The sequence below is a fragment of the Scomber japonicus genome, chromosome 7 (genome assembly GCF_027409825.1).
Source record: "Scomber japonicus isolate fScoJap1 chromosome 7, fScoJap1.pri, whole genome shotgun sequence".
Lineage (NCBI taxonomy): Eukaryota > Metazoa > Chordata > Actinopteri > Scombriformes > Scombridae > Scomber > Scomber japonicus.
This window is the reverse complement of record NC_070584.1, coordinates 30,820,769-30,838,866: the sequence shown is the minus strand read 5'-3', so window position 1 is coordinate 30,838,866 and position 18,098 is coordinate 30,820,769. Positions and strand designations below refer to the sequence as shown.

Here is an 18,098-nt window from a genome sequence, read left to right as displayed (position 1 = left end):
ATTCAAAACATTCTCAAAAACCTCTGCCTTTGTTGATGGGAAACTTTAAAATGCAAATGTACAGCTAACCCTAACCCCTAACCCCCTAACCCTCCTAACCCCTAACCCACTTCTGCCCACTTCTCCATCTACCACTCCACACCATACCATGCACATAATGTTAATCCACAACCCCTGAACCCCAACCCTAACCCTAACCTCCCTAACCCCAACCCTAAACCCCCTAACCCTAACCCTCCTAACCCTAACTCTCCTAACCCCCCTAACCCTAACCCTACTAACCCTCCTAACCCTCACCCTCCTAACCCTCACCCTATCCACACCACATTGTATTAAGGACATGGATGGCCCAAGTCTGTAGGCCAGTGCACTTAAGGTTAATCCCCAACCCCTGAACCCCAACCCCAACCCTAACCCCTAACCCTAACCCTAACCTTCCTAACCCTAACCCTAACCTACTTTTGCCCACTTCTCCATCTACCACTCCACACCACACTACATTAAGGACATGGATGGCCCAAGTCTGTAGGCCAGTGCACATAATGTTAATCCCCAACCCCAACCCTAACCCCAACCCTAACCCCTAACCCTAACCCTCCTGACCCTAACCCTAACCCTAATCCACTTCTGCCCACTTCTTCATCTACCACTCCACACCACACTGCATTAAGGACATGGATGACCCAAGTCTGTAGGCCAGTGCACTTAATGTTAATCTACAACCCCTGAACCCCAACCCCAACCCTAACCCCTAACCCTAACCCTCCTGACCCTAACCCTAACCCTAACCCTCTTCTGCCCCCTTCTCCATCTACCACTCCACACCACACTGCATTAAGGACATGGATGGTCCAAGTCTGTAGGCCAGTGCACATAATGTTAATCCACAACCCCTGAACCCCAACCCCAACCCTAACCCTCCTGACCCTAACCCTAACCCTAATCCACTTCTGCCCACTTCTTCATCAACCACTCCACACCACACTGCATTAAGGACATGGATGGTCCAAGTCTGTAGGCCAGTGCACATAATGTTAATCCACAACCCCTGAACCCCAACCCCAACCCTAACCCCAACCCCCCTAACCTTAACCCCCTTCTGCCCACGTCTCCACAATATAAAGTTGCAGATTACGATCCTCAAAACAGCTGATTTGTGTTTTTCAGCCTGCTATTGAAGCTTTAGAGACATCATAACAAATTAAACATTGGTCTTGACTTTCCCAGCTTTGGGTGACGTATGACATCGATTCGTGTAAACGCTTTCTCATTTTATTCCATGTGACAAATGTTCTCCCTCTTTAGGTTTCTACTCATGATAAACAACAGCCTGGATGCTAAATCATAGGACTCTAACATGGTCTCAGAGGGTGAATGAGTGTAGCGTATGGTGTAATGTTTAATGTTCAGAGAGCGAGGGACACATTTTGTCACGGCTAATTTTCAGCTTTCTTCAAGCAGTTGTTATTATCACTGCCGCATATTTTCAGACATGGGCAGAGCGCTGCTTTAAACAGGATGTACCAAAATGTTGGGTTCGGTTCCAAATCGGATCCATATGAAGATTATATTGTGCCCCCATCTGTTAGTAGTTCATGTTGAATTATTCGCTACATGCTCTGTTTAGGGTGAGTTCACTTGGCCGCAGAACGCTCTTGTTAGCAGTTTGGAAGCAGCTTTTTATTCCACTGAGCGGCACTTTCCAGACGGATCTGCGAGGGTGAGATTGTCTGTCACCTGCAGAAATCCCAGCTGAGAAAGACCAGGCGCTGGATTAACTTCCTGGATGCTGAACGGTGTGGCTGTGTGTTAAGACGACGGACTTAGCAGACAAGAGTCTAATTTCAACAGATGTTTTCCTGCCAAGTTCAGGTAGAGATTTCAGAGGTCGGCGGGCGTGACAATGATGATGACAATGATTATGATGATGATGATAATACAAGGCACAACTCTTCTGACTTCCTGTTAGATGTGGGTATCATTTTAAACTTCAATATCAGCGCTGGTAGCAGAGTTTCAGTGCTTATATCAAAATCTGAGCAGCCTTACATGAACTTAAATAATAATGCTAAGTCGTAGTTTAGATTGGAAAATATCTTAAGAATAACTAAACAAGACTACAAAGCTGTCCAAACATCTGATGCCAACTTTTAGAAAGTCCAGAAGTATTAAGGTCCAAAGCTCAGCCCTCCTTCCTGTGTCCAGGTCGCAGTGATTCATAGCTGTTTTGTAGAAAGAGTCATCAGCTGCAGACTCATAAAAACATGACATTATGATCTTTCATCTGGTGAATCTTTGTTACATTAATAATCAAAAGTAATAGTCTCTGTCTGTTTTATTGGGGAGGAGATTTTTTTTTGTTTTTGTTTGTGTGTCTACTTAAAACCTCCATCTGGCTGAATGTGATGTCACAGATCAGACCATGGGGTAATAAATACATAATAAGTAAAATTACCGCCATGATTATAGACTGTAAACTGTATTTACACACTGCAGGGATAATAACTTCTCTATGTACAAACACAAGATGTATCAAGACAGCAATGTATGTAATGAGACACCTGTGAAAATTTCCTTGGCCAAAGTTGAGCAATAGTGGACGTTTTAGATGTGAGGCAACAAAATCCAACCGGAGATTTCCTCAGAAACAAGAAACACACATTCTTGAATCTGTTAGTCAGTCTGGACTCAGTTGAAGTGAATGAAAGAAGACGGATACCTTGACTGAGGTCTCTCATAGTGGCTACTTACAAATCACTGCATATATTAAAGGATATATCCACAATCTTTCAATTCTGTCTTGAAAATAATACTCTGAATGAACATTGAAACAAGGGCTTCAACTAACTATTATTTTCATTATCAATGAATCAGTTCATTATTGTCTTGATTAATCAATTAATCATTGTCCAAAAACAGTTAAACATGCCTTCTGTAATGTCTTAGAGACCAAGATGATGTCTTTAAATGTCTTGTTTTGTTGGATCAACAGTCAAAAACCCAAATATAGTCAGTTTTCTATCATGTATGACACATAAAAGCTTCCAATCCTCCCATTTATGGAGCTGCAACCAGCAACATTTTGGCATTTCTTAAAAAATGACTCAATCAGTTACCAAAATGGTTTCTGATAGACTATCTGTGTAACTCTTATTGAAACAGGTTTTGCTCCCTGTACTCATTCCTCTTGTTCATACTGACCATTAAAAGCTTCCTTCCTAATGCACTCCAATATAAGTGATCCACAAAATCCCCAGTCTTCCCTCTGTGCAAAAAAAATGTATTCAAATGTTTATATAAAGCTAATATGAGGCTTCAGCAAGCCAATGTAATCAAATGAAGTGGGTATCTTCCAAAGGTAAAGTCTTTTTAGTGAATATATACACCACTTATTGTTACTATCCTTCCACTGCAGCTCAACAAGGAGACACAAAGAGTATTTTGTTCGGGGGGAAAACTGTAATTTGGAAGATATATCCACTTGATTTGACTAGTGGATGTATCACTTTCCCTTCAGATAAACTTTTGAATGACTGTGGATGTTGTCTTCCATTACTTACATTGAAAGTGCATTAGATCGGTGGTTCTCAAAGTTAGGGATCTTGAGGGAGTCCCGAGAACAATTGGAATATTTTAATTTCACTATTATTTAATTGACTATAGAAGTTGGCCCAATCAGTGGATGCATAAGAGGTGACTATTCTGTTCATGGGTTTCTCACTTTTCACTGTTATGTCTTCCAGGTGGTCACCAGCAAAAAAAAAAAAGGGGGTACCATTTATTTTCACTCTAATTCCATCCAAATGTAACACAATGACAGAATATATGACTATTTTGGTCATGGGTTTCATACATTTCCTATAATAACATATTTAAAAGTAAAAATTCATATTGGATCAGACAAAATCTTGTGCCTTGTCAAAATGTGTGCTAGTTTAGGGGTCTTTGACATGGAAAAGCATTAAAATGTGGTCTTTCTATGGCGAGTAAGAACAGGAGGAATGATATTGGGAAGCAAGAAATGTTTCAATCTTTATACGAGCACCTGAATATTGTTTTAAGACCGGCTCGAAAAATGGTGGACCTGTTGTTTAAGCTCATGTGTTTCTGTTGGAAAGGCAAGTAGGGGTCAGGAAAGGGTCGTACCTGTGCCTCAGTAAACTGGGGTACTGAGCTTAATGGTGTTCAAAGATGGTAAATACCCTTATGGCATTTAGCAACCGATCAATACTTGACATGAAATCTTAAATCTAGCGTTAGTTGCTACTGAAGAATTGTCAGTTTTAGCTCTGAGCACAGAACCAGCCTCTGCATTCGTGACAAGACTGGTTGATGTTTCTTTTATGCCAGCGACGAAATGTTCTCCATTACATTCCCTAATCAATATAATTATGAAGCAAGTGGATTATTTAATGTAATTGTGGAGCAAGTCACCCTATAATAATTACATTCAGCCCCATGATAAATTATGTCTCATTGCTGTAGGTAATTAGTCTGAAAATGTTTCCAGTTATGGCTTCAGAGCCAAAAATGGATGTGAGTAATGTACAGAGCCGCTCACATGAGAAAGAGCTGTTTGTCCTGCTGCTACAGACGGAGAAAATGGGGCCGTAGCTTTCATCTGCTGGGCTGCATGTAAACCATGTGAGGTTAAAAATAAAAAAGACTGTTCACCCGGAACTGAACCAGGTTTTCATCTCAGGGCCCAATAATATCAAACTGAACAGTGTCAGAGAGAAAGAATCAGCCTGTACTTGTTCCACGATGTGTGTGTTCAGTGTTTCTGCCTTTGTGTGTAATCACAAGAGTGTGTTTAAGCGCCGTGGAGCCTCGCTGAGATGTGGGTCCCTGCTCTCTAAAAGGCTGAACTATGCCAGTGCTGCTGAGAGCGTTCCTCTGTAATAAGATCACCCAGAAAAGACATTTTCAAGAGGTTCAGACTCCGATAAAAAACCAAAAAAAACACTGCTCTCTTTCTGCACTGTGTGGCCCGCTGTGTACTTTTGATCTGTGGCTGTTTTCCCTTGTTTGGCTGAGACGTTTTACTTCCAATTAATGGAAATCTTTATCATAGAAGCCTATTTAGCATGATGGTGTGCTTTGCGGCAACAGCTTGACTTTGGCCCTTTCCTGTTTTGTCCCCGTGCACCTATCGCCTCCGTTGAGAAATAGCTTCCCCCAGTTTGGTGTGGAAGAACTTGACAGGCCTGACCTCGACCCCGTACACCAACACCTTTGGGATGAACTGGAACTCCGACTGTGCAGCCAGACCTTATCACCAAACATCAGTGTTCGCTAATGCTCCTGTGGCTGAATGGGAGTAAATCCCTGCAGCCACGCAAGCTCCAAAATCTGGTGGGAAGTCTTCCTAGAAGAAGAGTGGAGGCTTGTTGTAGCAACAAATCAAAAGTTATAATCCTTAAACCTTCAGTTCTAGTTGATTTGGCAGCTTGTGTGGTTACTTGTGGTCACGCAAGACTTCTGATCCAATCGTTAGTTTTTGAAAGTTTATTGATCGCCCTAACCGCTTTCTTTTCCCTCGTCGTTTGGCCTTGATGAGGTTTAGACTTATTAATATACTCGTACTGATGCAATAATGTTTCCTCTTTAAAGTAATTCGTTTTTCTGGATTACATCATCGCGTGATATATACACAAACAGAACAAATTATCTGCAATGTGCTCCGGCTTTTGTCTACCATATTTTCCCAGCACATTCACTGGATCCTGTGTTTTTACAGGGAAACCCTTTGTGCATGTGAAAACCTCACTACTGACAATGCATACTGCTAATGACTAATGTAATGGCTGTAGCAGAATCAATCAAAAATTGGGTTTGATAGGAAAGTCTTAACCCTTGCAATACTGTTCAAGGGTCAGATTTGACCCATTTTGGAGCACCCTCATAGCCAAGTGGTTAAATTGCATGCAACGTCCCTGGGTTGAATCTGGAAAATGACCTTTGTTGCATGTCATATCTTTTGTCTTTTGTCCACCACCAACTGTTCAATAAAGGCAGAAAAAGCCCCAAAAATAATAATAATTAAAGCTGCAAGCAGCGGTGAACGGGCCCTCGCCCCCCCATGCATGTCGGTTTACAGATACAATAGGGCTTCGTGCTGGTCAGTGCTCGGGCCTAATAATGAAGATATTTGACCCATTTTTTTTTTACATCTAGAGTTTCTTTTCACCAGACTTTTCCTAATGTGACCCACAATATACAAAAATGGAAACAAAATGCATCTTTTTTGTGTGTTTGTGCAGCTGACATACATTTTTATATATGTAAATGTACAATTTTCACCAAAAATCAGCATTCAAACATGTTGTTGTACTCATTAGGGTTAGGGTTATAACTTGTTCTCCTGGACCATAAAATAGTGATTTTAATTAAATCACCATGTATTAATGACTAATGGGGGAATTCATGAATGTGGGTTAGTGTTGAGACTAATTATGAGTCAGAATATGAACAGTATGTAAAGATTAAAGTTTAAAAAATATGCCTATAGTTTTAAAATTCAATGTCCTACAGTACAATCATATTTGGGTTTAATGTTTGCATTTCCACATATTTTGCTTTGCCGTCCACATACTTATGGTCATGTAGTGAGTATGTGTAAATCATTTGAACCTCAACACAAAAGAGAATAACAAAGAGAGCGAGGAAGACCAGCACATACCAAAGTCATGATTGTGTTAAAGATAAAAAACAGAAGAAATTAAAGTACAGTTGGAAGTCTTTGTCGACCGCGCCGCGAAGGATTTTCTTGGATTAGTCATTCATTTTGGAATTAGCTTCAGGATTAAGGAACATACAGTATCAGTAAATTGGAAGAAAAGAAAAAAAAAAAAAAAAAAGGGAGACTCTCTAGTATCAGGTTTCGCCGGATTGTATTATTAGATCTCTCGAGGCCCGACATGTGCGTTTCTGACACAAACTTCTACGACTGATTCCTGAGAGATGAAGAAAATAAAGAGATGGAAAGAGAAGTCTGAGAAGCCGCAGAGAGAAAGAAAGAAAGAAAGAAAGAAAGGAAACTTTAGAAAACAGCAGACATACAGAGGGAAGGGATTTTTTTTTTTTTTTTCCCAAACTGAATCTTTGGTGGTCTCGAGCAAGGTCTCGTTGGGTCTTGAACCCGGTGCAAAACACAACAGGGGGGAAAATGAGTAAGGGGGTTGGAGGTGGAGGGGGAGGAGGAGGAGGAGTAGGGGGGGTGGGGGGGTGAGTGGGGGGTCCTGGGTTGGGGGTTACACCACCAGAGTCCCACAATTCATCATGCTCTGGCACCGACGGGGGCTGTCTGGACAGATCAGTGGTGGGGAGCCGAGCGGGGGGATTGATGGCCAGCGAGACTCTGTGACCTCCCTTCTTTTCCCCCAAGAGAGGAGATAGTGTGTGTGTGTGTGTGTGTGTGTGTGTGTGTGTGTGTGTGTGTGTGTGTGTGTGTGTGTGTGTGTGTGTGTGTGTGTGTGTGTGTGTGTGTGTGTGTGTGTGTGTGTGTGTGTGTGTGTGTGTGTGAGAGAGAGAGAGAGTTGGAGGAATCATCGCTCCCTCCATCCCCCTGCAGAAGACGTCAAGTTAATATATATATATAAATATATGAGGACAGCAACACCTCTGCTGCCTGCTAGATTCTCCTCCTCATGACCATTAGACATGACAAATAATTTGTTTTTCTTTCTTCCCTCTCTCTCTCTCTCTCTCTCTCTCTCTCTCTCTCTTTCTCCCTCTCCCTTTCTTTCTCTCTCTCCCCTTACCCCTTACTCTTTCCTTTTCCTTTTCCTTCTCTTTCCTTTTTAACAGGACTACCTGCAAGGTGACAGCACCAAAGCATATCAGAAGCTGGGCTGGAAGCCGAAAGTGACTTTTGAGGTGCGTTTGTTTTAAGACACCTGGTGAGACGGTTGAAATGTTTAAAATCTAATAATATATATTATGGAGAAGTTGTTGTTGTCTTTTTCCCTTTTTTTTCCACACTGAGAAAAAGAAAAACAGACGTCTCTTACTTAGGACTGTGTCTGAAGCTAATAAGAAAACATGCAGAGGAACATTAGTGAGAACAGAGAGCAGAGAGCGTCTATATGTAGCGGACGGGTGCGTGGATGTATTTATATGTGGGTGAGATATGAAGATGAATGGTGTGACGCTACCAGCAGCTTACTTTTATGTGGTACGTGTGTGTGTGTGTGTGTGTGTGAGTGTGTGTTTGTGTTCAGACTGTATATTAACCTCATATGAACCTATATATATTGATTGTGTAATTGCTTCCTATATTAAATAAGAGATTTTAAGGATCAAACATAATGATGGCAGGCAGGAAATGTAATAAAATAGCTATGTAAATAAAAAATATTTGCAATCTGGCAACTCAACGCATTTATACATAACATAAAAAACTGTTAATTTGTAATTACAGTTTGCTTAGACGTGTTAATATTCAACACAGAATTATGTAAAGCAATAACATGATATGATTTAGTGTTATCACAAGTAGAGTAGAGGATCGTTAGAAATGATCTGATAGCACAGATTCAGTGTTAATACCAATAAATAGTATTTTCTCTTTAATATTAACGTGTTTTTATAGAAAACGCTCTCGGTTTCATTTAAAGAAGTAGAAATAAATGTCCATAAAAGTCCAAACATGAACAAAATACTTAAATTTAAAAAAAAAAAAGGCTAACATTGGAGAAGTTTAATATAAATTAGGAACAATTTGATCAAATAAAAAAGTAAAAAAAACTCTAAATGTGATCAAATATTTAGTGCCAGTTTTGAGACTTGACAGCTTTCTATGGACTCATCATTTAATTTCACACTATTTAAACCTTAATACTCCCAATATGAGTCTGTTCAAAGTCAATAAATTATAATTGAGCATGAATTATTATCCTGACGCTGTATTAATGCTGAACTATTCATGTATTTATTATATTTACACTCAGTGATTGGTATCTTCATTAATGACAGGTCTGATATAAACCACACAGTAACCATCTAAAACAAATCATTTTAATCACTAATCTATCTGTGGCTCCACTCAGGGAAGAGATGTCTGAATTATTAACCTCTATACTTTTACTTTTAATTGTTTTTTAAAATTTAAATCCACTTTCCTCCTCCTGTGTAAACTTGAAGCGTTGACCTTTGACCTGTCTGTCCCGTCCCTCTGCTGCAGGAGCTGGTGAAGGAGATGGTGAACGCAGACATCGAGCTAATGAAGAAAAACCCAAACGCCTGAAGGTGGGGGGTGGGGGGGGCCCAACGCCAACGCCGATCCATCCGGCACGGAAACATTTCAGCACTCCAGTGTTTCTGCCGCTGAGACCAACAGTGAAAGGAACACGTTGTATTTTTACCTTCATGTCCTTTTTTTTTTATTATTATTTGTTTGTTTGTTTTTCTCTCAAATGAAGTTACTGAAGTTTCTTTTTCTTTTATTTTGAAGGAGGTCAGACTTAAACCAGTCATTGCCTTCATGTGTTTCCCGTAATTCCCTCCTGGTATCATTTCATTGTTGATTTTTATTTTATTATCACATAGCAAAGATGCCTTTTTATATATATATATTATATGTTACAACATTGATCATGCCATAATTTATATATAGACTTCCAGTTTTAAGGCTATATTTATATTATATTTGATTGTTTCCTTTTTTTTCTCTTTTTTTTTTTGAACTGATTTTTTAGATGTCGAAGTTGACGTTCATTCCTTTTAGAGTATGGAAGAAGGCAGAATATATAAATAATAAATGTTACCATGGAAACGATGAGTTTATTAAAGTTGGTCATGGATATTTCATTGAACAAATTTGACTATTTGTTACAATAAATACTGATCTTTTTACATGCTGTCTTCATGTGTTTGTGCTTTTGATGATGACTGTGTGAGGAAGAAGAAGAAGGAGAAGCTGGATAAGTGAGAAGATGCTGATAGAAATATTAAGATGATGAATGTTTGTGTTGGTTTTGTGTCTTTTTCTTTCTTTCCTTTTTTTTTTTTTTTAGGCTTACAAATGAAAAGTGTGAGAGATGAAAGCAGCAAACCTCTCCTCCCTTATTGAACTAAAGGTATGCCTATAGGTAAAGGTATGTAAGGTGTGTGTGTGTGTGTGTGTGTGTGTGTGTGTGTGTGTGTGTGTGTGTGTGTGTGTGTGTGTGTGTGTGTGTGTCTGTGCCCAGGTTGTGCAGAGGTCGGCTGGCTCAGCTCCTGTTTTCCTCCCCTCTGCCTCTACTGCCTTCAGCTTTCCTCTCTCTCTCTCTCTCTCTCTCTCTCTCTCTCTCTCTCTCTCTCTCTCTCTCTCTCTCTCCCTCTCTCTCTCTCTCTCTCTCTCTTTTTTTTTCTTTAAATTTGTGAGCACACTGCACTCTTTTATTCGCCAGGAAGTTTTTCCCGGTTTGCTCAGGAGTCCCGGAGTCTCTCAAACGCCTTTGTCTGTCCTCCAGCAGACCGGCTCCACATTTAAAGGAGAGAGACACTCCTGGATCCGGGCCGGCTCTGATCCTGATCCTGATCCTGATGATGATGGACTTTATAACTTTATGAGCAGACACTGAAAACATGTTAGTAGAAAAATCCTTTAAACGACCTCAGACGCTTTTTGTAACATATTCTTCTCTTCCCTCTTCTTCTTCTTCTTCTTCTTCTTCTTCTTCTTCTTCTTCTTGCCTGCTGTGTATTTACACTTCATTCAAGAATATAAAGTCTTGAACCAGCTGTCAGGACTCAGGACTCAGGAGTTCACATTAAAAAAAGTAAAAATCACTTCAGAGCTGTGCGGTTTGCATGGCAGCAGATTTTTCTCGCTTCGTTTTAAGAAAAAAAATAATTCAGTGGTTTTGATTTCAGCGCTCGTTAAAAAAAAAACGCCATTTTTAGGAGGTTTATTAATCTTCATGACACGTTCACTTTTCAATACATCCTCTGTGATTATGAAACGTATTTAATGTAATGTAAAAGTACGTCTATCATATGTGAAATCTCATAGGATAAAAGTGGTTATATTTGTATATTTTGGGGTTTTTTTTGGGTGAATTTACCAATAATGGAAGAAGTATGAACAACCTTTAGTAGTAAAAATACACTATAATTAAAAGTATTGTATTTAAAATGTTACTTTAGTAAGAGTGTGTAATCCTGCCTATCAACTAATTACAATTACGCAGCAGCAATATGCTTCTTGTACGTAATATGATTAAATATTATATTAGTAGTATATTAAGATTAAAGCAGTATTTTCGCCAATGTGACGCAGTTTGAACTACCTTATCTTAATATTTGATGAGCTCATACTGTAAATATGATATATTGCTTTAGATTAAATAGCCTATAGGATGTTTTAATGTAAAGTAAAGTAAGATAACTACAGCTGTCAGGTAAATGAAATGGAGTAAAAAAGGGCCAGATTTCCGCCTGATATAAATTGGAATTGAAGTATACAGTAGCATGAAGTATAAATAATTAAGTAAAGTACAAGTTGCTCAAACGTGTATTTGGCTAAATACACTTTCCAACATTTGAATTTACGTTTCTGATTATTATTTTTTGGGATTTAGCTCTTGACATTCAACTTTGCACGCAGCCCTGAAGGTCCCAGTGAGCGGTCAGAGGAGGGTGGGGATCGCCTCTGTCTTGTTCTTTCTTTTTCTTTTTCTTTCTTTCTTTCTTTCTTTTCTTTTTTTTTTCTAAGGACAACACCTTCAGGACATTTTAAAAAGAAAAGTCTCTGTGATCGTCCTGGACAGCGCTGCGTCTGTGCGCGACTCCAGATTGGATCCAGATGTGGAGCTCTTGAGGTTGTTTTGGGCCCCTGAAGCCGCGCTGAGAGCAGAAAACACACACTGAGCCGGTTTGGGCCCTGAAGCCTCACACAGGTGCACCGCTCTACACCCTCAACAACAATTAGGAAAGTCTTATGATCAAGTTGTTTTTTTTATTGCTGGCACGCGTAAAAAAAAAAAGAAAAAAGGGGGGACGCCCTATCAAGATTTGGACCACAAATATAAAAGAAATTAAAAACGTTTCATGCAGCTAAATAAACATTTTTAAAGAGTTTAAAACGACTCGAGCGGTCAATTAAAAACCATGAGGTGGTCCCAGATTCCACAAGTCCCCATAAAATAGGAATATTAGTGTTTTCCTGTCAAAACTAATGAACAGTGAGCATTTGAGGGGAAAATCTGCGCAATTAAAGCAGCAGGAGGGGAAGATGTGAGCTGAGAACAAAGCTTTGCATCTGTTAATGTTGCTTCAGCTGAGTCTGAACACATTTTGACAATTTGTTTTAATGTATTTTTTTTTAACTGTCAAACATTATTTTATAATCATAAAAAAAAGACATAAAAAGTAAATTAGCTGCTTTAATAGTGTCGTATTGTTAAGGTGTATTTAACTCTGCTGATAATAAAGCTCACTCGTCAAATAAAAAAGGCCTTAATGATTAAATTCAAACCTAATAATTAAAAAATAAAAGAATATTAATGTATTAGTGTTCACGGAGCGGAGGAAGGTAGACATGTGTTGTAAAATTGGGACACAAAGAAACGTATTTAACCTTTTTGAGACATTTTTGACATTCTCGTGGACATGAAAGATGCCAAAAAAATAAGAATATAACATGTCCTTATTTTTAAAAAAGTGGGGAAATATTAGAAGAACAATATTTAAATCTCTTGATTAAAATTTAGGCTGGAAGATTTAAAGTTTAGTTCCTGTGTAGAAAAGTCAAACCTAAAAAAAATAAAACGCGTTTAAATGACATAAAGCGTTTAATTGCACCTCTGTGGCGCTAAATGACTGCTTTCCCTCCTCTGACGGCTTGAATTGGTTTGATATTTTAAAGTAGATCAAATATTTTTTATCCCGCTTGTGTGAGTCAGGCTTGAAACTCAGAAAGTGTTTTTATAAAATCCTCGCTGGTGTCAGAATCGTGCAGGATTAGAGACGGAGGGACTCGATCTCAATCATCGCTTCGTGCTTGAAGGGATTTGAAGCTCCGCTGCTCCCGTGAGACACAACAGGCCGATCCCAGCTCTACACACACACACACACACACACACACACACACCTCCCAGACTGTGTGCGTGCGTGAATGTGTGTGCGTGCGTGTGTATGTAACAGTCTTACAGTTACGTCTGTATTTGGTTATAAGAGTTTTTTTCCCCCCCTCATATTTTCTGCACTTACAGTTAAAACCATCAGACTTATCCAAATATTCTATTTAAGATGTTTAGTTGGTCAATTTGTCTTATTTAGATATAAAAAAGCATTGTTTAAATAATCTAATTACACTTTATAAAGCGTTAGAAGAGAGGTTGTGTTTTCATTTATTTGATATTTAATCCTAATTTGGGTTTATTGTCTCGATAAGGTATGTTAAAGATACAACATATTAGAAAGAAACTAAAATCTCTCTTGGTTTTACGCAAAATACGTTAAACATAGTTCTACTTTTTGGGGGGGTTCTCCTCCATTAAAAATTTTAAAAAAGCGTCTCTTTAAAAACTACAGATTTGTTGCTCTTCACTAGAATAAATCTGTGCAGCTCCCAGATGTTTGCAGGCGCTTCTCAACCTGATATGTTTCCTTTTTAAACGCCGTGCTAGCCTATCTGCCAGACATTAAACGCATGTGTTGCAGGCTATCAGGTTGCTTTAACTGCTCCAAACTGCAGCTGTAGGCTACAACATTCATGTGAAGATCGTCTTCATAAGAAAGAAAGAAAGAAGAAGAAGAAGGGCTCAGGCTCATCACACAAACCGCGGAGAATCCATCTCTCTAGCAGAACAACTGCACAGAGCGTAACAGACACATGACTTGATGTGTGTTTAACGCTGATGTTAATGATTGGTGATTGCTTTGTAAAAGGAACACGCATGACCTAATAATTCCTCCTTGATTAGGCCCTCTCTCTCTTTTTTTTGTGTGCAACAGATTGGCAAATTCTAGTCTAAACAGGAGATTTGCTGCGCTGTGCTCTCTTCCTCTCCTCAGTTTTTATACTTCAGGTCTTATAAACTACCACAACAATACACGAGCCTCTCCTCTCCAGCTCTACACACACACACACACACACACACACACACACACACACACACACACACACACACACACACACACACACACACACACACAGCTCAGTGACCGTGCTTGAGATAAGGTAGTGACAGGCTTCTTTTTTTTTTTTTTTTTTTTTACTGCACAAGACTTCTCGCCGTCTTTTCCTAAAGTGCGTTGTTGACATCCTCTCCATTGACCTCCATCACCTCCTCCTGTCTTGTCCTTGTGATGAAAAATGATTCTCTGGATTTTCCCTTCCTGACTCTTTGAGTGCTGCATCAATCACAAAGACGTCTGTTTAGAAGTAACAATATAATATTCATCATTATAAGTCACCTTATCTTTTTTTTTAACGCTTTGAATGGCAGCTTGAGCTCCGGACCTCCAGATTAAATTACCCCCCCCCCCCTCTCCTCTCCTCTCCCCTCCCATGTGGAAGGTGCATTGTTTATATTATAGCTTTAATGGGTCTGACTCATCCGACTTGGTGGCCCTGGGGAGCATTTGTGTTTGCGCGCTGCTAATTTTTGTTTTTTTTTCATTCACTCGTTTAAAATCTTCTCCTTGCAGGCTTTTTTTTTTTTCTTTTTTTTAAATGACAGTCATTTTCAGACCAGATATACACAAACCCTACAAACACACACCTACACACACCTACACACACACACACACTGCTCCGCTTTCCAGAGGTGTTGCACTGTCTGCCAGAGAGTGAAAATGTCTCAACACAACTCAGCTCAGCGCCTGCAGGCTAGCTGGATCAGAGCTGATGTTGGGAGGCCAAGGTGCTCCACGTCATCAAGGAAGTACTGGAATAAATAAACAACTGACAGCAGCAATATTTCAATCAGTCAAAAAAAAAAAAAAAAAAAAGAGAGAGAGAGAGAGAAGGGGGTCAGAGCTGCTGTAATTCTTCAGCCTGTGGGACACACTGAATACAGAGCAGGCTGCAAGTTTATCCTTCCCTTCCCATCACATCACCACCGTCCTCCTCGTGCACACACACACACACACCAGATCGTTTTACGTTTACTGGTCGTGCTGCAAAATGTAGTCTACAAAACACAATCCAAAACAACACACACGCACAGCTGCAGCGTTGTGCATCCAAAAAAAAGAGAAAAAAGAAAAAAGAAAGAAACAACCAACCTCCCCATCATGCAATAACAGCAGGTCTCTGTGCGTATAGACGGAAGCCTGTGCAGTTTGTAATGACTGATTTGTTTTGCTGACAAGGCCTTTAGTGAGTTCAAACCACACTGCTGAACTGCTGCCACACGTGTATTTATTTACTGCCTGCATTTACACTCTCAACACTGAAAATATACAACGTGCAGGTTAAGCCTAAAGATTGTAAGCAAACATTTATCTCTTTCACCTGTTTTACTCTTCATTTTTAGTAGGTAACCCCCTCCGGTTGGTTGCGCTGTTAAGTTTGGCCTCTGCGGCGCAAAACAGGGCGCAGACTCCCTGAAAAGTTTTAATATAATATTCTTTTTTGTTTCTGTTTTATGTTTCTTTTTTCTTGTACAAGTAAGCAATTTAAAATCATTTAGATTCACGTGTAACGCCTTTAAAAGTACATTATATCTACGTGTTTTCCCTTTAAACGCTTTAATTTGTTTAGATTTCAGAGCATTGATGCAGTTATGAATTATTATAAAAATAATCTACATTTAAAACCCAATTTTGACCTCCTTCCTGTTACTCTGCAGTATTTACCTCTCCATTTAAAAACACCTCCTTCCTTCAGAGAATTAACCAGTGCTAATAAATCACTCCAATTAAAATCAAATAGACGGCACTTTATTAAACAAACACAAAGTAATGCCTTCAAAATAGCTTTAACAAATAAGACAAAATGAATGAAATAAGTCAGTATAGGCTACAAAAGTTCCCCTCTATTTCTATACAAGAACCGGGACAATTAAAGGCAGCATAAGAAAATTGGAAAAACGTTTTAAGTGTTTGGTCCTCAATATCCAACCACTCCCTTTTCCTAAAAAATAAATTACTATATTAGGCTATAATTTACAGTCTATAGTCATAAAAGCTGATATTTGAGCCATCTTTATAAACAATTCTCAAAGTGAGAGGGAAAAAAAAAACTTACGTGTTTTTGGTGTTACACACGCCTCGACACAGAAAAAAAAATCTTTGAATCTCTTATGTCCATTCGGGGTTTGTGAATAAAAGAATAAAAAAAATATAGCAAAGTATATATTAAAAGTTATTAATTTAAAGGACACATTTTGGGCTCTCAGAACTTGCTGCAGTCATAAACAAAAGCTCCTGAGGTGCGGTAGATGGACTGACCGGACGGGAAGGCCATCTGACAGCTATTATTCCCGTTCACCGGGGAGCCGTTCAGCCCGATCCGCTGGGACTCAAACATCTCCCGCACAGAGTGGAAGTTCTGCTGCTGCGCTGGGTAACCCGGGCTCAGGTGGCTCAGGTCCCCGTACCAGGACGCGAGCCGGCCCTGGTGTGCATGGTGGCAGTCCTGGCCCGCCTGGCTCAGGTTGCCGTGGCCCAGCGGGGACGAGGTGGTCGTCGTGATGCAATAGTCGGGCAGAGCCTCCTCAACCGTGGTGGACGGAGCCAGGTGGCCTCCGGATGATCTGTCCCCGGCGTACAGGCTCATGGCTTGCATGTTGCAGTGATACGTCGCGTTGGAGTTCGTGGAGATGACATTCTGGTTGCAGGTCGTCGAGCTGTACGCAGATGTCTGGTTGTTGGGGGAATAGTTGAGCGACAGTGAAGGGGTGATACCTGTCCGAGAGGAGGCGATGAGAGGCGGGGAGAGCTCGGCCTGAGGCGACCCCCGCATGGAGGTCATGATGTTATCCACGCTGAAGCCCTGCGCCGGGGCCTGGCCGTGGTGGTGGTGCTCAGGTCCGTCCATGCTGAGTGACCGGGTGGAGGGCACGCTGTGCGGGCTGCCGGTGGACATGCTGCTGCTGCTGCTGTCTGGACTCTCAATTTTAGGCACGGTGCTCAGGGAGGGAGACTCGGCCTGCGGCGGTGTGGAAGTCCCATTCTCCGTCTTTATATCCTGGATCCGCACCGGCTGAGCGCCCTGCACCGGCGGGTCCTGCTCCCGGCCCGGTGTGCGCGCAGAGTCTTTGCCTGGCCTGTCCTCCTTGTCCTTCTGCACGTCCTTCTTTTTGAATCTCCTTCGGCGTCGTAGGAAGCTGCCGTTCTCAAACATGTTGTAGGAGTCCGGGTCCAGGGTCCAGTAGCTGCCCTTGCCGGGCTTCTTATCGTCCCGGGGAACTTTGACAAAGCACTCGTTGAGGGACAGATTGTGCCGTATGCTGTTCTGCCAGCCCTGCTTGTTGTCCCGGTAGAAGGGGAACCTCTCCATGATAAACTGATAAATCCCGTTCAGGGTGATCTTTTTCTCCGCTGAATTCTGGATCGCCATGGTGATGAGAGCGATGTAGCTGTAAGGAGGTTTGACCATGTCCTTAGGCTGGTGTTGAGGGGTGTATGGACCGTACGCCCGGGCCATGCTGGCCGGGTACTGGTCGTGGGCCGCATGGGAGTACATGCTCATGGGTGCAGGCATCCCGGTGTATCCGCCACCGGTCCGGTAGTAGCTCTGGTCGCCGCTGATGTACGGTACAACTCCCAAAGAGTTGGGGCTGGAGACGGAGTAGCGCGCCTGCATCCTGCGCAATGCGTAAAACCTCCCCAAAACTGCTTCCCCCCAGAAACTCTCACAACTGCCGGCTTCTGTTAAACTTTGTTTCTTCTCTCTCGTGTCGTCTGCGAGTCGATTTTTAAGCCACAGCTCTCCACGATGAACCGGAGAGAGCGCACACTGCCTCAGTGAACATTTGGGAAACTGAGAGGGCTAAAAGTAAAGCTGGAGGAGCGTGAGTGAGTCTACACAGCAAGGAACTTTTTTTTTTACCCTTCACATTTTTTCCTCCCTTTTGGCTACTAGGGCTGTTCGGGCTGCTCCTCCCCGAATGTGCTCCATCATCCAATTGGAGGATGAAATGAACCTGTGGAAAAGCTGCATG

At 41.1% G+C, this 18,098-nt stretch overlaps 2 protein-coding genes across 2 annotated transcripts in view; one reads left to right on the top strand and one right to left on the bottom strand.

Moving 5' to 3' along the window:
- gmds (GDP-mannose 4,6-dehydratase) overlaps positions 1-9,663 on the top strand; it is a 165,436-nt gene extending 155,773 nt beyond the window's left edge. The window contains exons 7-8 of the mRNA XM_053323047.1: positions 7,810-7,878; positions 9,185-9,663. Of these exons, the coding sequence (XP_053179022.1) occupies positions 7,810-7,878; positions 9,185-9,247 (132 nt within the window). The 3' untranslated portion in view covers positions 9,248-9,663. The remainder of the gene's footprint in view (positions 1-7,809; positions 7,879-9,184) is intronic.
- A 6,664-nt stretch (positions 9,664-16,327) lies between these two features.
- LOC128361504 (forkhead box C1-A-like) lies at positions 16,328-17,781 on the bottom strand. The gene has a single exon (XM_053321993.1). The coding sequence runs from the start codon at positions 17,738-17,740 to the stop codon at positions 16,328-16,330; it is 1,413 nt and encodes a 470-aa protein (XP_053177968.1). The 5' UTR covers positions 17,741-17,781.
- Between the last annotated feature and the right edge of the window lie 317 nt (positions 17,782-18,098).